General features: G+C 39.7%; 1 protein-coding gene across 1 annotated transcript in view; it reads left to right on the top strand.

Moving 5' to 3' along the window:
* Positions 1–514: 514 nt before the first annotated feature.
* The window catches only part of LOC139720706 (ras-related and estrogen-regulated growth inhibitor-like), a 38,235-nt gene continuing 12,768 nt past the window's right edge, over positions 515–25,981 (top strand). The window contains exon 1 of the mRNA XM_071632061.1: positions 515–695. Within this exon, the coding sequence (XP_071488162.1) occupies positions 515–695 (181 nt within the window). The remainder of the gene's footprint in view (positions 696–25,981) is intronic.

Raw genomic sequence — 25,981 nt, 5'->3', positions numbered from 1 at the left:
TTTATTTATTTATTTATTTATTTATTTATATGTATATTCGTCTCTCCCTCTCTGAATGTAGTTATATCCAAAATGAACAAGTGATTCAAAGTAACTTTTATTTCTGTTTAATGTATCTTCTGTTCTGCAGGTATAAGGCTCAACAGTCGAATTGTGGACATCGTCTTCTGACATCGACAGAATATTCTGCCCGCCAATTTTTTCTTGATGCTGGCATCAAATGGTATTCGAAAATGCGCATCCACCAAACGCAACCTTGATAACGGAACAAACAGCGACATTGGCGTCTAGTCGGCAAAAGAGTTGAAATAAAGCCTCGATACATTACTGCAGTTACCGTCCCCCAGGGCGACTGTTTTCCTCTGCAATCAACAAAATAAAGGAAGAAACCCATCTTCAGATCCTCTTAAGATTTTTTTTCCCTCACTTTACTCCGCCTAACTGTTGAATTCTGTGGCAAGTCCGTTCCGGTAACACAAGTAGGTCCTACTGCGCTGCTCCCCTGTGAAACTAAATGACGGCGGATCTAGCACGTTGGAGCATTGAGACCCAGCCGATCATCACCATGTGCGGGTACCAACAAAATCGGCGCTCCCCGGAGGAGCGCACGGCCGTGGAGAACTTGAAGGCGGGCGACAAAATGGCGGCCGACGCTCGGATTGTCGTGATCGGCGAGAAGAAAGTAGGCAAATCAGGTAAGCACTGTGTTTTTCTAAAAGCTCTCACTTTCGAGTATGAATGTCGCGGCCATCACACATGGTGAAATATATATACGTTAAGCTAAAAATAGCGCGTATATGTACAAGGCGAATCTACCACAGTGGAGGCCAAGTGTAGGTCACCAAAGAGAAATATTAGACACAATTAGAAGCTCCAGGAGAACTTAACATTTGGCAATTGTCGATTTTTCCCCATTTTGGAAAAAAAAAATCATCAATATTAAGGGTTTTGTGCAAAACAAAATGAAAATTTTCCTCTGTACTTATGAAAAGTATGTAAACGTTACCGGGGGACTAGTTTTCATAACATTTCTCTCATTATCAATAAAATTCTCATCATCTTAGTGTTACTATAACCAGTGATTATATACTTTTGTTTAAACCATTATCATTGCAATTTTCTGTTGATGTTATAAACTTTAGGTTTATCACTGTCAAACTCATTACAATTTATGGTCTGCATGTGTGCGCGGGTAGTTGTGGGCGTAGATGGCTTTGGTTCTCTTCAAGGAAACTAGCGTGTCAAAACATTGTACTTAGCAGGAAGAAGAAATAATAAATCGACATTAAAGTGCATAAAAGAATTAAAATACCGCGACGCTGCCATGATCAGCGAAATAAAGCCGAAAATATGCGGGGAGAGCATCGAACTCTATCTCTATTTATACTCCTCGATTGCTCCCGAAAGAAGCAAATAAAGCAGCAAGCATCCATCTCTTATCCCCATCTCTTTTAAAGAAATGAGAACCAATAAATGATTAGATAGGATGAAAAAAAAATTATCAGTAAAAAAATAGATATGAAGTGCAAGGAAGAGAGAGAGCTCAAACGTGCACGCTAAAGAAAGGAGATTCGTCTCTTCCCTCCGGGGCTGCGACGCCGACAATTTGCTTGGATTAAATTGATCGAAATTTGCAAATGGTGCCCACATTGGAGCACTGCAGTCGGCTGGCGGGCATCCTCTCGGTGTACTCAACATTTTCTCCTGCATAAGAAAGGATGAAGTGGCGCAAGGAAAACTCAGTGCTGATGTGATGGCCAATGTTGTCATTTTGTCCTTTTTTTTTGTCTTTTTTTTTGCCTTTAATGTAAATTTTCTGGAAAGGAGAGAACAACAGCATAGAAATAATGGAATCATCAAACACTATACGTTAAATTGTTAAAGTACTTATTATGATTGATCAGATAGTTGTATAGGATAAGTAAAGAATAACTATATAGATGAATAAAGATAGATGAATCACCATAAGAATAAACAGAAAGCGCCTTTTACGCCATATTAATCTTAAAGTAAGAATCTTAGACTTATCTTTGCTTAATCTTACACAGAAACTACTATGGTCGTATACCTGTCATTGGTATATCTGGCATGTTCATCATTGTATATGTGTTATTTCCATGTCATTAGTGTGTACTAAAACTGTATTATTCTGCATTTGCAAATCTAAGTACATAATTTTATTATTTGCACAGTATCAACTTGTGATATTATGCCATCGCAGAAAGCATTCTTTCGCATTCTGTCTTTTAGCTGTCATTAGTATTTGATTTAATCCGAAGAAGACGCTTCGTGCTGCCTTACCTTCAGCTTACATTCATATTTCTATTGTGTGTAGTCAATATTTCGGCTGTGAAAAAAAAAAAATCATTTGTATTTCGGGACTTCGAAAGCTTTACTTCCTTCCTTTGCTTTCCGTCTCATCCTATCCTATCCCACTCTGTATCCCGTTCAGCCACAATTTTATGGAAAGTGCATCTGCGATGATGTGAGGAAAACCCTGAAGATTATACGAACACGCCGGCATCGAGTCAACGATGTCAGTGGATGTATTGTGTGAGGAATCTGTTGCAAGAAAGAGTACTCATTATTCATCATCAGAGTGTGCGTTGTGCGCACGATTCTAGGCTTGTGATACATTATGAGATAGAGGCTAATATCTTGCGTATACAATGTATATATATATATATATATATATATATATATATATATATACCGGGTGTCCCAAAAAAAGCGGAACGGTGGATTATAAGTACCTTGCGGTCTAAAAGTTATATATCTTTTGACATCATTAAAAAGAGCATCTTCCGCAGAAGACTATGATACCAAAATCATTAAATTTGGTTCAGTGCTTTTTATTCTACGCCAATTTCTGAAAATGCAGTCATTGTCAAATATCGCCGGATTTTTTGCAACTTATGAGATAATAATTTGAGTGCGATACGCGATCCATACGGTGAATATTGTGTAATCTCGGTGATCCATGTCAACAAAAGATACGCTTTCACATTGGGCACGGGCCAGGAAAAAACAGTGTGTGTGTGTGTGTGTGTGTGTGTGTGTGTGTGTGTGTGTGTGTGTCTGTGTGTGTGTGTGTGTGTGTGTGCGCGCGCGCCCAATATGAAAGCGTTATCTTTTGTTGACATGGATCAACGAGCTTACACAATTCACCGTATGGAACGCGTGTCGCACCCAAATTATTATCTCATAAGTCGCAAAAAATTGAAAATGACTGCATTTACAGAAATTGGCGTAGAATAAAAAGTACTTAACCAAATTTAATGATTTTGGTATCATGGTCTTCTGCGGACAATGCTCTTTCTAATGATGTCAAAAAATGTATCACTTTTAGAACGCAAGGTACTGAAAATCCACCGTTCCGCTTTTTTTGGGACACCCGGTATATATATATATATATGGTGCGATATTGAGGTAATGACGAAGGGCATTTTTATTGAGCTTTCGATAGAGCTTTTTGAGATGTATTTGTCTTTTCGGCAGACGTGTGTGTGTAAGCAGGCGGAGTGGGTGCCTGTTTCCACACCACCCACACCATGCAGTTCGACACACACGAATCGGAAGAATGAAAATTCTGTTCTATATGCAAAATAGAGCTGAATAAAGACTGTGACCTCATTGATGCCATAGACGAGTAAACGACAGAATCTTTGCGTCCTGTAGCCTCGTGCAAGAAATCAGTGTGCAATTAAGCCCATAAAAGCGAAGGGCAAGACAATCATTCACGAAATCAGTATAGCCTTAAAACGGTGCTTTGGAAAGGGTTAATATGCGTGCTTTGTCTTAAGTGTTGGGACATTATGCATCAAACACACATGCCCCCTGGGTGGATAGGAAACTCAATGACAATGCAGCACAATATCTCAGTTTGGCGCCAAACCGAACCAAACGCGCCTAATGATCAGTGTCACTCTGTAGATGTTATATTTTAAAGTATTATTTTGAGTGTGAGTGTGACCCTAGGCGTCTACTGTCTAGGCAGAGATGCAAGCACGATTTCGACAAGGAATGCTCCTTTGTGCGATTTCTTCTCCTGGGATCGTCTGTGTTTACGTACTCGCCAGACATGTAGTAAAAATCTGATTATAGCAACCACTGCAGCAGGTTGTTGCCTATACGCGCTGTAGTTAAAGTGAATATCAATTAACTCGTTATCTGAAAACCAACTCGACATTACATGTTTAAACGGACGCTGAATTCAAGATAACGAATTATGACGTCATTTTGAGGTTTCCGAATAAATAAAATCAGGAACAAAGTCGCATTACTCATGGTAATTAAAGTGCACTAAACAATGACAATTAAGTCTGCGATATATATCTATATTGGCATCACAAAGACCAAGTTGCGTATAATGTAACTGCAGAACCATTATAAAAGCTACGTAAAAGTACGCACGTACCTTAAAGTCATCTACTTATATTGGGAATGTATTTATCCCCGCAGTAACTTATTTACAAAAATAAACTCGGCGGAATATTACCGAGACTAGACGCTCGGCCTTTTTTTCCTTGTGATGTAGACAATTCAGTGTCATTAAAGATAAAAGCATTTCCACTCTGAGTTGAAATTTCCGTATTCTTTTTTTTATCTGACCTGACCATCTCATCTTTCCGGTATCAAGGGGCAAAATGCCTAAAATCAACAGAAAACATTCACTGGCGTAAGTACCCTTTATGTATCCCCGGAGGGACGGTGAATCAAATTATTATCATATCGTCATCGAATCATTTGCATAAAAGGAACTGATCTGAGAGCATCAGTTCCAAGATTCATTGTGGATTTAATGAAATTCATATGATTCATTTAGATACAAACGCGAGATAGATTCAATGTTGAACGGTCGCGGCAACAACAACTGGTAATGAAAACTTCCAGGCATACATGCAGGGATTCCGTGCCCATAGCAAAGTTGCAGAGTGCAATGCCATCTCATTGCCGCATTTTGTTTATTCAAATCGATTAAAATCAAGCAAGGAGAATGGAAGAAGATTGATCAAGTCTTGACTTACAGATATCCATCATGAAAGTTCTTGATATTGGTCGAAACTACATGAATATGTAAATTAGGTTTATCGTACCACATTGTCTGTCTTATGTAGGTTTCAAAACAAAGATTAAGAACATATTTCTGTTAGGCACAAGGCGACTACTAGCTCCTTCACTACTAAAATTGCCACGCCTTTCAATTTCCATTATGACTGTAAGCGATGATACAAATTTAACTTCTATCATAGCGACAATCTATGTGTATAATAATTATGTCAATGAGAGACTTTAGATATGCTGGTAATCTTATCACCTTGATTATTTTTGCCCATGAAGTAGCGACTGGCATCACTGTTTTGTGAAAACTTTAGAAACTTATGTTACTCTGTGTCTGATTTTCGGTGAAGCGTCTTGTTTGAGTTTACTCCGTGAACTCAAATACTTTAACCCTTTGTATACTTTGAATGCCGATTGGTACAGCAAACCTCATAGCGTTGTACACGCTGTCCAAAGTCCCTGGCACAGAAAGGGTTAGACTTGCGATCGCATGGGTCGATAGACATCTCCGATAAAGACGCGGAATGCAGTCCGGTTAGTCCCGTTAGTGGGATGGCAGGGATGTGTCGTTACAGCTTCGTGAATGTACTGTATAATGTACATAATGTATGTTGCTATGAGCTGTAACACTACTTTTGATCTACATACTGTAGGCGACAAATGTTTTGAGGGTGTGTCTTGAAATGATTACATAGGATCTCTTGCCTATTTCGACAGTTCTCGAAAGTATGAGAAACTACAACTTAGCACCTTTCTTCTCAACATCTCGTCAAAAGTACTTTCATCAGTCAAGCTAACTTATAGTTAAGGGTTGCAGGGTTTTCTTGGAATTTTCACGATGGTTAAACATGAATGTTCTTCATAGGCGCAAGCGCAACCTTTGCATGGCCTCGTGATAGCTAATTAACCACCATCCACGGCTAGAAACGGCACGTGCATAAAGTAAATTACGGAGCAACTTAAGGCCGAGCGTTGATTCCGGGAGTAATCCTCTGGAAGCAATTAGTTCAGAGGAAGGGTTTTGATGGCCGCTGTTTGAGTTAATCACTTCTTTAGTTCATTCAAACTATCTTAACCTCCCATGTTGAAGGAAATGACAATGCTCCAAAGACTTGCTGTAGGCCACTCGTACGTTGTTCCTTGAGCGCAAGCGCACGGACTTGTCATAAAGCAAGAGAACAGACCATACAAATCACTGTATTAGTGTACGCAGTGCGCATGCTCACTGTCAGTCAATGACAACGAATGGAAGTAGCTACCACATATGCACTAAGAATATCTTCATAAAGGTAGTGGCATCTCACCTTACCTCATTTTTATCGTTTAAACGAAAAAATACGGAATACAGAACACACGATTTGAGGAAGAAGCAGGAGCATATCGAAAGGGAGAAGCTAAAATTAGGGGAAGACCATGGGGAGATGTGGATGAGAAGAATAAATTTCGTGATGCAAATGGAGGAAAACGGTTTGGTAAAGTGGATAGCCCATTGCTATATTCTGTTAAAAGAATATGTTTGAATAACCAGTAATTTGAGTCGGAAACTTAACTTTTACCGTTAGCCTTGTGCATCTTTATGTATTTCTTGCTAATCACTGCAGAGGAAAATTTGAAGCTTGAAAATCGTGTGATCACAAAGCGGCCTCGACCAATTCTATTTTTGCAGCAATGTTACGGTTGAAACTAATGACATGATCCATGTAATCGACGCTTGAGCAGTTAGCCTTCCGTGCGGAAAGAATTCAGGTCCAATTAACTCGTCCGAGTGATCGGAATTTCATATGATGAGCTGATCAAGGTGTTCATAGATGTGAAAAAGGCGTAATATTGAGATACATATGGAGGAGCTATTTTCACTCCTCAACAAGATTTCGATGTTATTTTTATCATAATTGGTCTTGTATATTTGTTCAGAATTTTGATGTCAGCGTCCATGATGACGAGCAGCTGATTTAGAACAATGTCTTTCACGTGCGGAAAAAGAAAAGAAAAGGGAAAACAATTAGAAATCATTTGCCTAAGCTAATGAGACTGTGATTAGATGATTATACTGTATTCTCACGCACGCGATCGGTGCATACACTCGCTCATTTCATACTGCATTATTTATGACCATGGCAACATCTTTATAGTTATTTTTGGCATGAAGATAATTATAGGATCTAAGACATGGAGTTTTCACGGAGCAATAATTTTACCCTTTCATCCAGCCATAAAAAGATTGGACAACTTGAGGCACGGGTAATCACGTTGTGAACAAAAGTCTCGTGCTTTCAGCTTAGCTAAATCAATTCATCATCCAACAGCAAGACCAAGTTTTACTTGAAGACACCATCCTCCATCTTTCTTCCCTTTGACACCAGTGTTCACCGACTCAATTCAGCAAAGAAAAGAATCATTTTCCCGGTGTTTAAGTCTCTGTATAATGCCGTGTTTAGTGGTTAGAGGAAAAGTTGTATTAGCAGTTGAGGTCCGTATAGTTTTAGCTTTTAGTCCGACGTATCTTTTAATCTGTCCGTCAAAAAGAAGTCCTTTGCGGTTAATTGGCTGTTATTGATCATGTTGATGGAGGACGATTAAGTGGAGGACTGATTAAGTTTGATAATCCAGTTTTTATTTTTTTTTATTAGCGCATCTAATTGACTAAAATGTTAAGCGTGTCGATGAACTTGCGGTAAGCTCCCGAAGAAGATAAAAGAATACTGCGAGGACTCTATTGGATCGGATAGCATTTTCCAGGATTTCTTGGGAAGTTCGTTACCACTTAATTCTCACTCCTTTATTCACGATTGTCTTCTTCCAGCACCGTTCGAAGAGACCGCAGATTGCCTTACTTGAGTTCATCGCAAGATTACCTGCGCTCTTCTTTATTTCCATTTGTCTCTTATCCTGTCATGAATTTCAGATTAATAGATGGTACTCAAACTCCTTCGCACTCTGCTGTGGCGTTCTCTCATTGTGAAAAAGACTGAAAAAAAAGAAACAACAACCAAAGTTACAAGGTCCTTTTCCAAGAAACATCAAAGCTTTCTTTGACCACAACATTACGGCCGTCACATGGTAAAAGGGTCTGTCTTGAAAATTGTGACTTTCTGTGAAAATTTCAATATTTAGTTAATTCTGGGCGCTCTTTCCATTTGTGACATCGGCTTGTCTCAAAAACGCTTCGTTTTTTAAGATATTTCTGACCCTTTTACATGTTTTGCTTGATTTCTACGTCAAAATGGGCTATCTTAAGATAGAGATAAATGATCGCTATACACTATCGGTGATATTTTACATGGCAAAAAGGGGAATCTTCGAGATAGACGGTTTTACTACAGAAATCTTCCCATCACACATCGGGTGGTTTTATGGCAAAGTCGGCTATCTTCAAGTTAGACCCTTTTACCGTGAAATATCGGTCACCGTTATTCTACCGTCTAACTCGTAGTTAGCAGATTCCAACGCATTTGTAACCACGTGACCTACCACGGTCGGTAATTACTGATAAAGATGATGAAAGCCATTTATCGACATTACATCGCCGTGATCAAGTCGACACATCTCATGTCATATTATATACATAAACAAAATAAAGTAACAAACTGAGAAAACTTTGTTTCCATTGCCACGGCATATTATGAGTTAAAGACAAGGATTGTACATGGTTGTGTGTGTGTGTGTGGGGGGGGGGGGTATGTATATGCTTTAACCCGGCCTGTGTTGCTACTTCGACGATCGTCACTATGCCCTGTCCAAAGGTCATCCATCCATCTGATGGACTCATGCCCGTATAGATGACTGACAGTTGAAACAAATGGCGCTTGCGCATCAGGGTGACCAATTAATTATATCAATGGGCAAACAAAATGTACGGTAAATGGCATGCATGCCATCGGAGTGGTCAAAGAAACCAAGATAGGACTTCGCTGAATAAAAAAAAAAGCAGAAACGAAATGGAAGGACTTCATCTTTGTCATCTTTCAAACCACTCCGGTTGGGAATTGTACTAACATTTCTGCTTAAACGGATGGGATGGGGGTGGTATATGGGACAAAATCATAATTCGGGCAGCATATGGCAGCATATGGCTGATGGCAGCATATAGATTCCACCTTCCCTATCAATTCAGATGGCGCTCTTTTACGTTGTACGTGTCACTAAACAATGCGTGTGGCGATCCATCGGAATGCTAACTACGATTAGAAGACGTACGTTTAATTTCTTTCTTTTTTTCTTTTTTGTTCCTTCTTTTTTTTTTTGCCTCGCATGAAGTTCATTTGCATCTTTTATATACGCACGGCCATTAACGTCAAGTTGGGGCATTGCAAATAGAGCTGATTGGGGTTGACTATGAGTCGAATGACATTAATAAGATAAGGACCACAGACCGAACTGAAGCTCTTTCCACTTTTATTGCAAGACGGGCAAAATTGAACATGTTGCTGCATGAGTGTTATTCATAAATATTAGCCACAACGTGATCGTCTAATTCTGACTGTATGAATGCATTGTGAAGATAATACTTTTTTTTTTCTTATTCATTTCTATCGTTTCCTTTTGGGGGGAGATGAGGAGGAGGCTACGGGTCAATTAGGGGATCGTCGAACACAAACAAATCTAGCCAGCGTCGGTGAACTAGGACAGCCATTTACCGACAACAAAATTAATGCAATAATTTGATACCTTAATCGTTTTACCCTTTGTGCGTTTGGATTCTAAAGAAAATAATGGCAAGAGTGAATTATTGCAACGTCTACCACAGTCAGCTAAAAGCATTTCACCACTTAATTGATTTGTTGTGGTCTCATAGTGTCTAACAAAGAGAGCAGATTTGTGCATGATGCTATTGAAACTCTTGCTCGTGATAATAAGAACCATTGTAATGTAACCAGCCACAACGGATTTCAGTCTTGCAATGTTTTGGGGTTTTTTTTTAAACCATAAGACACGAGTTTTTGTGTTGGACACAAGCGCCGTTTGTATCGAAACTGGTATCTGTAGATTTTCTCATTGCCGACTAAATGCCTTCTCAAATGAACACGAACGATGGCCGTAGGCTGCTGCTTTCAGCACAATGCAATTTCGCCTTGTTTAAAGAGCACTCTCAAAAGGCGGCAGCATAGATTCGTATAAGACTCCGCGGTTTCACCTTTTAATGTGTTGGATATTCTAGAGGGACACGAGAAACAGAAGCAACCGCAAAAGTTTTGAAGAGCTTTCGTATTCCTTCGTTTGATTGGAAGCCTAAAGGGAATTTGACCGATACACAGGAATGGAGAGAAAGAAATGGGAATTTATCGAGCGAGTAATAAAGATGTAATGCCGTGATATTTGTGGCTGTGTTGTGTCACGACAGCTCTTTACTTGATGATTGATAGGTCTCCCCTCATCAGAATTGTGCTTTGGTCTCTGTTAGTTCAAACCACAGAGCTTTACTTCCATGATTATGTTCAAACCCTTGTAGCCACCAACGCTGACCAAGGTATACTAGTATACATTACAGACAGGTATAAGCTTCTACTCTGGTGCTGAAAGGGTTAGTTACTCGCAGACATTTAGACGGTCAGTTCGGGTCAGTGAAGACTATCCCTTGGAGAGCTGACCGTCTGCGCTGTGTAGGTTTGACCATATAGAGTGGCCCATGGATACGGAAAGATAGGGACACTTAAAACAAAGAATAAGAAAACTCCTTTCTGAGATTTTTCATTCAGATTTTGTTGTTGCTGTTGAGCCACCATAAGACCCAATGTAAGCTTTGCAATATTCAACTTATTTCGTGTAATACCCAAGCGTGATTCACTGAAAGAGTAAATCGTGACCCCAGAGAAATTCAATTCATGATTCTAACTTGACGGACAACACCATTGAAGAGATATCCCCTGAAACATAAACACCAACGTATAAGTGTATAAAGGGAGGTTATTAAGATGTGTACAGGACTTTCCATCCCATCTTACACCCCGACAGATTCATCAGAGAAATTGATTCGCAGAATATATCGGCATAATCTTAAACATAAAACATTTGTATCTTCAATCGTTTCTTCATCTTCGGAACTATGGTAAAAAGGGTCGCCGTGTCATCAAATTGACGAAAAATTGTTTATTTGTTTATCCGTACTTTGCCCGCTATAATTTGTCAATTATCACTCTAAATACACCAGGATGACTCGTGAAAATTATATGTAGTCTGAGAGGGAGCATTAAATACGATTTAAGTAGTCTCTGATGGTGTATAAGAAAAGGTTTCGCCGAGGTAAGGAGAACTCTGACACAATTATTTATTGAAACAAAAGTGTAGGTGATGAGTGATGTTGGTAAGACATCGGATGCATCGTGTGGGCGCTCCCCCTGGAGTAGGAAGATGAAATAATGGTATACAGGAGGAACAGAAGGAGCAGGAGGAGAGGGTATATTATAAGGATATCTAAGGATGAAATGATTGGAGTGAATGTTATAAACGACAGCGTGTCTTTATATGATCGAATCAGCCCAGCGACATTTTCCCCTCCCCCTCTCTGAGTCTTCTTCACAGATTTATGGTTGCTGAAATTTAAGAGTATTTTCTACTCTGTGTTCATAGTTGGCCCCAATAGATAAGGTCAAAGCAGAAGCAAAATTAATGAGAATGATATGGATAATGTTGAAAACTCTTCGTGCATGATCATTCATGAAACAGAGATATTACCATCAACTGCATTTGAAGGTAATTTGCATTTCAATTCAGTAATCTGTATTTCAATCCATCACTGTAAAACAATAGATAATACAAAATATACATTTATGAATTGATATTATCATAAATAATATCATTGTCATAACACATAAGTACTATACAAAATATATAGACGGATAATTTTATAGCTGGAAAAAATGCAAACTTCAAAAAAAAAAATCAATTAAGCGATTTTCTCTCTTTCTCTTCCTCCTTAAAAACAACAACAACAACAACGATGGAAAAGAGTGATCCATTGAAAGCGCTGCTTATGATACGTTGCTCACTTGGAAAAAAACCCACGCACACAATACATAGCAATAGCATATGTATGCAAAATCAATCCTGTTATATACCGTAAAGGAATTTGATTAATGGTATAAGATACTAATTGTATGAAGTATGTTGTACGCAGTACTTGTTTTAAAGTACAAAAAAGGCATGAAACTTGAAATGATATCAAATATTACGGTATAAACGCAATCATTCAGCCGCGCATGACGTGATGATTGCCCTGAAATCACAAATCTGTAACTGACCACCACATAAACATCACCAGATATTTCTTCGAGGGCTAAAATTGAAAAGAAAACATATGGATATATATTGCATTGTATATCTTTCACATCAAAATGATTTTTTGTGTTTCAGTCACCTCAACAATGATTGATTTTACGGGCGAAGGCGTTGATTTAGTCAAGGTATATTACCTACCATAAAAAAAGAAGAAAATTATGTAATTCGGTGATATTTGTGAGCCTATGCCTAATAAGAGTATTCTGAGCTAATGACATCACCCTCTCAGCTACGTTACATCTGTGCTACGCCTATATTGCGCGATTGCAACAGCATCACTTTCCGTTGAAAACATGTGCATAGCTTTCTACCTTTTTTGCGTGAATTTCGTCTCTTTGTGCTGGTCTAATTTTTTTTTGGCGTGAATTTCGTCTCTTTTTGCTGGTCTAATTTTACCTTAGTACAACATCTCGTTTCAAAAGTTATTCAACGTGATGTGTAATCGTACCTAATACTGAAGACACACGATCATTAATTTCCTTAAGCCTCGCGAGTTCTCCGTGAAATGAATATGATTTTGTCAAATGAATCGATCCAAATCAGATAGGAATAGCACCGACAATTCAATAATGTGAAGGATAGGTGTTGTAATTGAGCCTTACGTCCGATGTGAAATGCCTGCAGCAAAGTGAAATTTGTTTAATGCAAAGCATTTTTTCTTTCTTTCTTTTTTCTTTCCTTGTTTCTTTTTTTCCCTTGTTTCTTTTTTCATTTTCTTTCTTTTTTTCTTTCCTTTTTGCTTTTTGACACTGCAAAATTGAAGTAATTGCTTCCTTCATGGCAAGGTTCGACCGAGAATGATTGTCCAATTTTGCATTTGAGCATAGTCTTTTTACAAGGAGATCTTTTAATTTGCTGTATGGGAATGCTATGGTTCTTACAAGTGTCAAGTTTTATATTTTGCGACAGAAATGATTTTTTTTTTTTTTTTTTTTTTTTACGTAGAGCGCACCCTTGAGGTTGCTGTTGTGTCATGATGTTCTGATTTAAAATGTAAAATTTAATGTAAATGAAGGTCAAAATTCATTGATAATGCTTGTAATCTAGTTCTTTGTGGCCAAAATTTGTATTTCAGAGTGCAGTGAACAGATTAAGCTTTTTGTAAACTCGACCTGAGAGCAGCGGCTCAAAAAACAACAACAACAATAACCCATGACCACACGTAATGTTATTTCTTCATAGCACCCACGAATTATATGCATCAGGTGGGGAAGACACTATTATAGGACATATAAATTTGGTTATACCAAGCATGACATAGATTAAAAGGTTGGTTTACTGTATTTTCTTTTCCTTAAATCAATACTTCTGTGAGGCTCCGTGAGAAGGCGGAAGTGGCGGAAAATACGAATAGGCCTATCTAATGTGTTACACCACCTTACTGTTCAGCGATGCAGTGGACCAAAATGAAGATGTATATGTTTGTGCATTTGGCGCATGTTTCTCAGTAAAACTAGCGCCATTTCGTCCGGGGGGGGGGGGGGGAGATATTCTAATATTTGCGAAAAAAAAAACTTTTAACCTTTTCCCCCTTAAACGTTTTCCGTTGAAGCACGACGCGACGAGGGAAATCTCCATTTGCTTGACCTTCGAGTCAGGCAGCGCTCCCCGCAGAATCGGGTCTAGGAAACCTTGAGGAAAGTTTGGCGACGTTCCTTATCGATTACTCGATGGCGGAAAGTGAACATTCGTTTTGCTTAAGACGGAGAAGTGTAGCAAGGGAGATTGCAACGGGACATTGCTTATCATTTCGAGCTTTTGAAACGACTTTAAATCGCCTCCACAAAAAATCCCACGATATATCTGCATTTACGCGTGCAAAAAGTAGATAGTTGTTATTTATTTATTTATTTATTTTTTTGGAAGTGGTGCGTTTCCAAGACGTGGAGAACTTTGTTGCCTGCCTTTCGAATTTGTGGAAGTTGAAAGAATATGATGGAAACGTGTATATATCGCGTGAGATCACCATCTAACACGACAACTCAAGGACAAGAAGCACGGACTTTCATTGCGTGGTGGAAGATTTCACACTGTGCTTGAGATGAAGATAAAGAGGTTGATAACGTCATCCATATTCACACCCCGTGCATGTCAAGATAAGGAGATGGATGCTCTAGAACACAACTAATCAGGATTACATGCAGGTTTTGATTTCCAGCAGCTGATCCCACTTCCAATCGGGGTATCCATCAAAATGGCAAAGGCAGAGTCGCTTATTTTCTCCGAACTCACGGATGACTTGTTTATCATTTTCCCAAATGTCTTCCAGAGTGAAACCGTTCCGCCGCGTATGTTTGCCCCCCCCCCCTCTCTCTCTCTCCCCTCTCTCACTGTCTCCAGCTGTTCGCTTTGTATTTTTGCCTCACCTTGGAAAGATGAGGTAAATATGACGAGGGTGATCGGAAAACGAGTCAAAAGCTATTTCAAAACATTTTAAAGGGACTGTACAGTTGTGGTCGAGGTGAGGATTTAGCTTTTAACGTTTTGCGAGATATTCAGAAACCACTCTATGAGATGTCAAAGAGCATGCAATTCTAAGGGGTATCAAAAGTTTGTTTGATGAAAATCGGTTTTGAAATGGCTGAGATATCCAAAAACAAGGTGAAACAAAGAGATCCTAATAAAAAGCGTGGCCTGTAGTCTTTTATTATTATCAGTTTTTTGGATATCTCAGCCATTTGAAAACCAATTTTCATCAAATAAACGTTGAATCCTTCTTAAAATTGCATGCTCTTTCATATTTCATAATAGGTTTCTCATTATCTCACTTAGGAATGTAAAAAAACATGAATCCCCACCTCAACCAGTACTGTACAGCCCCTTTAAAGTAAGTTCATTATTAGATAGAGTAAAATGAGGGGGGGGGGAGAGATTACTTCTGAAGTTATGATGAAAAAATCGAACATTTTCTTATTATTCTTTTGTTCTTCGCAGGTTGAATCGTAAATATCTCAATTTGACAAGAATGGATTTAACTCATTTTTCTGTCAAACTCTTCATGTAGTAAATAGTATAGGAGGGTAACTTTTGCTGCTGCTGCTGTTGTTGTTGTTTTTACTGTTTTGCCCTCTAACATGAAGCTGTTCATTAGCCATAATTGTATTGTCCCTGATGATGCCACACTCCAGCGTGGTGCGCCACGTGAGTTTGGAGACATTTGACCAGGCATTTGACGCCATCGTCAACAAGTGTGACTGCACGGAATGAAAAAAAAAACAACAACAAATTTCATTTTTTTTTCCCTGGTGTGCAGGAAAGGCTCACTGCAGGACAAAATGAACATTGACAAAGAGACCTCAGAGGATTGAAAACGTCATAAATAGTTTAATAAGCCGTGAAACGCAACCAGGTTTGAGGGGGGGGGGGGGAGGGATTATTCAGCCTGTAATTCATCCTTACTGCAATGAATACCCCAGTCGTCCATAATCATTTTCATCGCGCCTTCCACGCTTAGATGGCGAGATAATGGCACAAAAAATAGAATAGTAATGGGATCGTACAATTCGCGACAGCTAGATCGATAAATTAGGCTGTCGCCCAAAGCGGCTAATTCTGAAAATTTCGTGAGACACAAGGTGGGTAGTGCTGTCTTATCGAAATATAGATCGAGTGACGATGCTAGACGAATGACGGATCTTTGAATAAAAATGTAGGGGATGGTTTTTTGCGAGGGGGAGAGTTTTGATGGAGCACAACGAAGCAAAGCTGGCAAGATGAGGAGACTGTAAATGAAAAAAAAAGATAAAATAAAAAGGAGATGGTTAGAAATTGTATTGTATAATTATGTATGCATAGAACGCAGCGAGCGAGTGTACGAGAGCAACCAGCACCCGCACATGCACACACCCTACAAGCACTTGTGTTCAACATGCTCATGTATAAAGGACCTGATTATGTGTGTTGTCAGATACATACATAAGCGGATAGATAGATAGATTGATAGATCTGTGAAAGAAATGGAAAAATTCTTCAAGTCCCGCATGTATTTCGTTATGCGCGCGAGAAAGCCGTACATTGTTCAACAATATTGAAATGCTCATCGCAAGGTAGAAATAAAGTTTCGCTCGGTTTCTCTTGCGTCATTATGACGTCATGAGTACGCTCCAGAGAGAGAGAGAGCGCGGGGGGGGGGGGAGATGAGCACAACATTGCCGTCGAAGCACACAATAGGGGAAAGTAGCCTGCGTTAGTATACTTATACCCCTACCAAGGGACACTTCTGCCCGACTTTTCGCGGGTTCCTGCCAAACGGTAGGTGAACAGACGAGTGTTCTTTAGGGTGTTTTCGAAAGGTAGGGATCGTACTGGCCCGTGACCAAATGGACAGTAAATGGGACCGGGATTGAATTTTTTGCGACGACTATTAGTCCTGCACTTGTATGCATATGCTGTTCATACTGTAAAGATATAGAGAGAAATAGATGATGATGCAAGTGTATCAGCAGTAGATATGAAGTTTGGGATAAGGCGGTGGCTGCTGGCATGATTTCACCATGAGACTACGATTTTGCGACACGTAATGAAGATTGTGGCAGATCTGGTCTTGATGATATTCATAATTAGAATCTACAGCCGATGTGCAGTATAATAATATGTATACACTGCATTCGTTGCGGTGGTTGTGCACATAATTGAAAATGTGTTCGGGCTCACATTACAGTGAAGACTGTGTTATTTTTGTGTTCTTTATCTATTTTTATAGGGTTAAAAAACCACTATCAGCCACAAGGCTTTTTTTTTCAGTAAGTCCGTATATCAGTTTACAGCATAAAACAAATCAATATGATGCAGTACACAAAAAAAAAAACTCACAGCAAGAGAAAAAACAATATAAACACAAAAAGGGAACAAGGAACAACAGATTGACTAAAGTGGAAAGCTTTTTCGTTTTAACAGGTGTACTGTGATGCCGAAGAAATAAGTATTAGCCCATAGCATGTGGTGAGTATTACATTACCTACGCACGCTGCATGGCTCTCAGTATCAATGGCCAAACCGTGTCCAAGTTAAACTCTCTTCGTATACCATTAAGTGCAGCGGCCTGTGATTGCTTTGGACGGGATTGTGCTTCTTTGCTCATGCGCACGCGCATCCTTACCCGCTATCACGTTTTCTTCCGAAGAGCCGAGATTATATCGAATTATCGTCAGAGCTACATTGCAGGGATAGAATGCTACGCCTGGCGAAACAGGTATCCATTGACTCCCTATATCGACTGGTGCCCATGCTTCGCTTCCTAGGAATCGTCCTCTTCCGAAAGTGCAGCTGAAGGATCATGAGCAGCGGGGACATTTTCATGGAATTGTTTTATCTTTTTTCCCCATCGACATCGATTCACCATGCATGGCTCATTGATAATGACTAATAAATGCATGCACATTACTCCAGTTATAGATTTAATTTTCTCGTAAATTGTTTTCCACCACTTTGAAGGACAAACCCTAATACATTAATGATTGCCATTTCGGTCATGAGTTTCCGGCGAAAGTTTCTCACAATCTTTTTGGGTTATAGTCTCGATCTTTTCTGTGCCAGTGAATACGATGGGTAGGGCAGAATAACAAGAAAGCAATGATAAGGAGACATGCTGTCCCTCCGTGTAGAAGTTTAAAAAGTTTGCGACGCTTAATTCTATAGTTTGAGGCTGCGTAAGTAACGCATCGACGGCAGATCAAAGCATTATCTCTCTCCCTCTCTCCCCCTCTCTCCTTCTCCCTCATTCTCTCTCTCTCTCTATTTACTTGCCTCTCTTTCCGTTCATACCTCCGTCTCCTTCCATACGAATGACATTTCTCTATCACTTTCTCTTTTTTTTCTTGCATCGCTTTTGAATCCACATCGTTCGACAGATACCTATTCCTTCTCTCTATTTTCCACCCTCTGCCATGGCCACAATAGCTCCTCAGCAATCACCTAATCGTCATAAGAGAGCTTTCGAGAGCATCCAAACCATTTGGCGCCCCTTTCCCTTTCACTCTAGTCCCTCTTCCCTTTCTTTTCCCGCTCCCCGTCACTACCCGCCCCTGTTCCCCCGACTAGCTCCCATGGAGCAGCCGTGCACCATTCCCGCTAGAAGAGTTTATTCCCACATCACGCATCAGCCTCGGAGGTGATACCATTATCGTAATTCGAGTCAGGTGGCAAGGCGATCAGGCCGGCCTATCATCCACGCGCTCATCACCCTCGTCGCCTTCAGATTCAAGGTCGCAATCTTGGGAAGACGTTCTCACGGCTCTCTTCATCCTGTGGAGGGGTTCTCCGGGACTGTCAAATGGGATTACTCCAACCGCCCTCTTTGAACGAAATAACATCATAAACAGGCAAAGAGAGGGGAGAGAGGAGAAGACACGAACACGTGTTGTGCCCAATCTGTGATGAGTAATTCGCTACCTTCTATAAGGGTATCACTGTCTAGCTTCCTAATCTCCTTTTCATACGTTGCGTGTTGCATTTTAATGGCAACTGCCTGGATCCGTCAGCACTCTCCTATAACCTTTAAGATAATTATGTGGTGTGGTTTGCACTATAAGGAGAATCCCGAATATTTATATTTCCATATTGTAGCTGTCTTGAAAGAAAGAGTTTATTTATGCAAAGAGGAGAGTCTTCTCTCATATCCATCTAGATGACGTCATCATCATCACCACCTCCATCATTATAGTCTTCATTTTTTTCATCGTCCTCAGTCTAATATGGTCGTGTTTCTATAATCTAAAAATTCCGTTAAGTTAGCGAAAATATTCCTTCGCTTCATAGACCAAAAGGTATTATCATGACAGAATTATGACATGACACTACTGAATTCAGCGGCGTAGTGGGAACTTGAGGGCCCATCATATCGTTCTTATGAATTTGCAATTTGCAACTTTTAATTGGGTCCTATTTCAATGTCTGCGATTTAATTGTTGTAAGTCAAAACAATTATACGCTGTGCGCACTCTCCTGTTATTTGAATGTTATTCCCGGGTAGTTTCGTTGCTGATTTAGGCATAGGCCTATACGTTCTTCATATTATACCTACTGCGTTGTTTGTGTCCATTGGATTGGCATTTACGGCTTTTGACCGTTTTGGATGATTCGAGGTCTGTACGTTGTACTTCTCAGCTCTTCTCTCCGTACACGAAGTCGTATTCCTTTATTAACACTGTTTTATGAACTGTCAAACCAAACATTGAGCCAATGCTTTATTTTGAACTGTTTATTCTCCTGGGAAGCTGAAAACACAACCGAGGATTACTGGCAGAATGTACTGCCTGTCCAGTATAGAAATCTGTCCATCACGGATTGTATATAGCTGTACTCAGTATACGAGTATAAACTAATTATGTGCGAAATGTTTGGAGTGCTATTATGCTACAACAGCGCCACAGTGTTTTCTCTATCTTTTTCTCATTAATTCTTCCTCTTCTCCATTATTATCAACATCTCCCTGTTCCTTCTTTCACTTCGTAGTTTTGCTTTTCTCTTTCTTTGTCTCTTTTGCTATGTTTTCCACTTATTCTGCTTCCTTGTCTTCAATTCTATTTGTGTTCTTCTTCTTTTCTTTTTCTTCTATTCCTCTCCACGAACTGGGCGGGCATGCACTATATACAAGGGTGCTCTGGTGAACAGCGCACACTTTCTCACTTTACAACGCATACACTGGCATACATCGCTCGCTATCTCCTTGCAAAGAAATTGTAAAGCAAACATGCATAACTAAAAGAGCACTCTCATAAATTGAAGTTCGGTTTGTTCATGGATTAGTTCCATGTATGTAGCTATTCACACACACACACACACACACACACACACACACAAAGAAAAATGTAACCTGTACTCTTGTCGAATGACGCAAGCGTTAATCATTCGCGTCCCAATTTTGTTCTTGGAACAAAACTGGGGGACAAAAAAAGAAGAAGAAGAACACGCTAAACGTTTCGCCTGTATCTTGTGTAGTAGAAAATCTACCGAGCAAACTTAATGAAGCCAGCTGCAGTATAGGGGCTGCCCAGGGGAGAACTTCAGCTATCTCTAGGCGGAGATAACAAATTTAGAGGCTGAGTAAAGATGCGGCTGTCTGAATTTTATGATTTACGCGAACAATTTGTCTTCTCCGTTACTGGTAGAAGCGTTGGATTTGGCACGAAGCTTTCAGAAATATCAAAGCATTCAGTAAATCCGCCGTATATTATACGGTGTCTGTGGTGCAAGCGCACATACCAGGTAGGCGCGCATAAAATTCCCGGGAATAACATTAATCACTGCCATTCACGAACGAAAGAACTCAGTGATGTTTGTTTTCTTTCTACAACTCTCTCCTCTCCTATTCTCATCCCCCTCCGTCCCTCTCTCTTCTTTCTATCTCTCTGCTCCCGCTCCTGCCCCCCTCCCTCTCTCTCTAGTCCCTTCGGTCTCAACCCCCCCCCCCCGTCTTTTAATTCTTTATCTCCTCGTTGTTTTCAGTGTTCAATAATAACGCGGTATAATGGAAGTATATAATACGAGAACTCTAATCACGTCTATTCGTCATAACAAGAAGATTACTTCTGTGTAGATGTCGCTGATCAGCAATATGTTGGGCGTTACGCGCATGCTGTGGCACACTCTAAGGTTGCTAATTATCCATGGACCCTCGTGGCTGTGCATGAATTTTATGATTTTTTTTTCTTAATTCATTTAGCGTTGCGTCGACAAATCATGTCGCGAGACCTTGCAACCGGCTAAGCTTCGATCATTTGGAGAATAAAATGAAGCTTCTCGCAAGGTCAATCAGATGTTAGTGCGGCTAGACAATTATCTTATACGGTCAAACAGCGCAGTCTTGGACAATCGCACGGGGCGTATAGCTTGGACGTTAACAACAATGCGCCTTGAGATATCTGTCCATCATGCGATGAATCGGATTAGACATATATTATCAATGAAGAAACAAACTCCTCAGGAATGGGAGTCTATATATAGCGAAGATGGAAACAAACATGCTACTATCAGCTGACAATTGGTTTTAGACTAATTAAGGGGACAAATTTAGGGGATATTCTCAGTGAAGATGAAAAATATGCTATACTATACTAGCTGATCATTTGTTTTGGAGAGTTTACCAGAATTTTTCTTCTTTAATGTTGGAAGTAATCAAGCACAGTGAACAAACAAAATATTTTTCTGTTTTGCTTTCTAAACCATTTCATACTTGATGTAATATCAGAGGATGATTTCAAATTTAATTAATTAGGTATTTGGTAAATACGTTCTCACGGCCGACCTGAAAATCTAGGTGGTTAGATAAATATTTGTCGATAGATAATTATGTAATTGAACGCGACGGTGCTCTCTGAAGAAATCGAGGCACGTCGAGTATTCTGTGAACAAATTACAGAGAATTATATAAATGAGATGTCTCCGGGTCGAGCCTTTTTCCGGGTCCAGAGGGAGATGTGCATGGTGTCGTGGCCGACTTGTGCATACCACGACATGATTTTCACCCAAAAAGTATATACAACAATTGTGATACATATCACTTAGCTAACTACGCTCTCCCTGTTATACTGCCGCCACCTCCACCGCCAAACACTACTTTATTCCTCATTAGTCTAGTTTTCTCGTGACCATGAGTTGTTTTTTTTTTTACCTCTTCTTTGTACAGGGAGATATCTAAGAGTACTCTTTGAACTTTTTTTGTGGCTATGCAAAGAGTGCTTACAAAAATAAGGAAATCCATTTAATCTCAAATATCGGGGTGCATTTCAGTTAGATTACACTGGATTATAGAAGGTTTTTCTATTAGTCTCGGGTATCGAGAGCTGCAGGAATTTAGCTTGATCTTTATTCCAAACGTAAAGCCGGAAAGCAGATAAGTGTGTTTTGTGGCTATATGTTCGTCTTTTTGCGGCTTGGTCATAAAACCATTTGCCTTTCCTGAACTAAAAACTCGCTCCCCGCAAGTTCTGTACTTACCTTTCAATCTGATCAATCTTGCAGGATAACACGCACGTCAACAATATCGAATGCTCCTATTTATCATGTATGGGTGCATGAGGAAGAAAGACGTATAAGAAACAAACAAACAAACAAAGAAACAGAATACCACTTCCGTACGCTTAGATGGACTAATTGCCAATGCCTGATTAGATGTAAGAATAGTCTATGAATTTATGTCCTTTTGTGACTCAAGTTGGCTCTGGGTATATTGGAAATACTCTGATGATACCCATTACTGTTACCTAGACAATTAGTGTTGGACAATCCGCTGCACTTGAAAATAGTGATGCCGTTTGGATCGTTGGGAGGGGGTAAGCACTGGACAGGGCTGCAGTAAAAGGGACTATAATGCAGGAGATCACAGAGTGCTACACATCGCATACTCTCTTTTCGGTGATGCCACTGCCTGACGAGATCGCAGGCCAAATTGAAGCGGTTGCCCTAAAAATTGACATACCGCCTTCTGCGAATCAAGAGTATAGATCATGCGCGCGGAGAAGAAACCGAGTTAGGCAGTCAAACTAATGGATATATCAATCAGGGTCGATAGAAAATGCACTTCAGAGATAAAAACGGTGATACACACACGCGCACACACACAAAGCGAGAGTAGGGGAGAAGTTGAGAGCAATGATTGCATTCATATACGCTCATTTTCTTCGGAATCGTAACGTTAGTTTACTTTGCAGGAAAGCTTCTGGGATCTAGAATATAAAGATCTTCATATATGGACAAATCTAGAATTGGGGGGGGGGGGTGAGGACTTACTTCCGAAGTGAAAGTACTCTGAAATGGGAGTGCAATGTGTGGATATACATCAAACCACCAGCGTTGGTCTATCTATTCAACCTCCACACGGCAGGCACCGACAGAAAATAAAACATCCACTTACGCCGGAAACCGACGGCAAACCGGTTCGGACGGCCTAAAAGCCCTTTGCATCATTTTTTTTTTTTTTACAAACCAACCCATATACAGTTCGGAAGAAAACAGTAGAATTGGGCAAAAGTCTCGACTTTGCGTGGTAGGATTCGCGATAGCTGCTTCCGCATCAGAATTTGACTAAGGTTAACCTTTCATAGTGTTAGTGTGCACAATTAATCTTCTACTGGTAATGGAGCGTCTTGAAGATGGAGGCAAAGTATTGTACACATGACCCCACGACCAGTGGGAGCTAGAATCTTACAAGTGAAAAGCATGATAACAAGGATATTATACCACAATCATATAAGACACAGATAATTCCTAAGGGACTCACCGATACCTTTCGTACCATCACTTCATTGAATGAAGTTTTTTATTTTTAATTCATGATATCTGAAATGATATGATATGAAATGATATTGTTTGATATCATAGATAAGAAATTTGAATTCCTAATTATTATTACAATACGAATGTCTGGTGATGAGTGTCTATGTACTTCTACAATTGTATTTAGCTAGGAAGTGGAGAAAATAAAAATGGTTCCTATCGAAGTTTATTGTACATTAAAACGATCCATTCACCAATACGACAATATTATGATATGCCACACGATACGCGCATTGATCTACGCAAACACATTGCATTCCTATTAAAGCTAAAACATCACTCTCGCGCTCGATGGACACCGCTACGTCCCGATATAATTATCGAAATCGACTTAATCGACAATAAAACATCTCACGGCAACCGTGATTGGGTACAGCTCTGAGAATATAATACTTCAGGCGAAGCATTTTGGCTAATGTTTCGCGTTTTCGTTGTTACCAATACTGAAATTGTGTTATTATGGCGCGATCTTTCACACATTTTTAGCGCGTAAAGGTGTACATACATAGTATGTTTCACTTCAATTTTACATTCTTTGGATAGAGTCATGGCAAGTAATACTTGCATATTCGTAGGGCACTGTTGCGCGGAATTGGATCGTGTACCTGTGGTATTACCAACACGCCCGCACAAAATTTGTTAATGAAACTTAAAGATCGTTTGCGAATTTCATCGAGGGCTGCCTTTCTATCTTGGAAAGAGAAAGATAAGTGCAGCTTCGCCGTCTTCCGCTCCAGTTTCGGCAGAGCTGCTCAAATCGTTCGAACGCAAATATCACTACTTTTCCCCGATGTCATTCCGTTAGCATATTTGCTCTGCGAAAATACTTTGCCTTCCGTGGGTGCATGGCGCTATGAGTTAGTACGTGAGTGTAGTGCGTGTATGTGTGTGTGTGTGTGTGTGAATGTGAGTTTGTCTTTCTGTCTGTTTGAATGGGAAAGGAGGAGGATATTGTCTCATTACCCTGTGCGATTTTTGACTGAGTAATCGTCGCAAAAGTTGATAAAGATTATTATTTTTTTCTTTATATTAAGATTTAGGTAGCCACGATGAACACATTCCAGGCCAGGCCTATACAATAAAAGTGGAATTTCAGATGCCATCACCTTTGTGTGGATAAGGGCATAATCATTTGAGTCTGAGCAAGCTCATCGTTATAACCATAGATTAATTTGCACTTTTCATTTCTCATGGCATGTCGCTGCTCGATTTACCACTTCATTTATTTTTTTTTAACACATCCTCATGGAAGACCAGGAATGACAGTCATCGTCACTACTGAAAATTGGCTGTACCCTCCGTTGACGTTTTTTCCTTGAACTCTTTAAATGCAAACATTTTCCTACTGCATTGAATATGTTGATTTTTAACTATGGAAATAAAACGAACAAACAAACTTCAGTAGTACCAGTCAGTCAGCGTCGGGATGCTTCCAGTGATGACGGAGGCGTTACGACATAAACTTTTCCAGTTTGATATAGTATTGCGCACCTGAGACACGTTAAAAATACATACTAATTATAGAATACGAAATCAGAACGGATAACCGCCAAAGGGCGGAACAACCACAACATAAACTTAAGGTTATGCAAACCTCATTAGACAAGTGTTAGAGAGGAGATAAACAAGCCACAGCTGGTGAACTATACTGGTCAATCAGGATGTTAGATTTTGACGTCAAAACCTTTCGCAATTAATGGTTGCCAAAAATTCCACCTGTACACTCGAAAAGAAGACATTACGTATTTTTTTCCGTAGCTTACTATTACAATTAGATGGTGAGTAAAGCCAGTGACGATAAAGACATGTTATTTTCATGATATTTTTGCAATAATTTCTTATATATGAATGTATATACATATATATATATATATATATATACATATATATACATACATATATGTACAGGATTATGTAAGATTATATAGGTGTACCAAATTGGTGGATTGCTGTCAGTTATAGAAATGTTGTCAATCGTTAAAGATATGCATGAAAAGTTGTGTAAGACATGATCTTCGATGCGATAGATAGTTTAGAAGGGACATGGGTGAAAAAAGACACATTGTAGGTAGTTTGGTTACATATTCATTCCCGATCAATGCCATACATAATGCACCTGTTTTCATCATCATGGTGAGCTTGTATTTTGTACCGTTTATGTTTGAAACCCACAACTTTTGCACTGCGATGTCGTTACGGGAACCGAAGCATATAGAGGCGACATTATACAAAATCCAACGAAACGGATGCGGCGACGCGTACAAAAAGATAACAAACTCAGCAAGCGACGTAATGAAATTATGGCGGATCGAGTTTGTCTAATCAGGCTGCGACATATGACGATCTCTCCGCCATTACCAACTCGGCCTGT

The sequence above is a fragment of the Diadema antillarum genome, unplaced genomic scaffold, assembly GCF_040938485.1.
Source record: "Diadema antillarum isolate AM-2024a unplaced genomic scaffold, OU_Dant_1.0 scf00000132, whole genome shotgun sequence".
Lineage (NCBI taxonomy): Eukaryota > Metazoa > Echinodermata > Echinoidea > Diadematoida > Diadematidae > Diadema > Diadema antillarum.
Note: the sequence above shows the minus strand (reverse complement) of the source record. Positions and strands in the feature narration are given on the sequence as shown.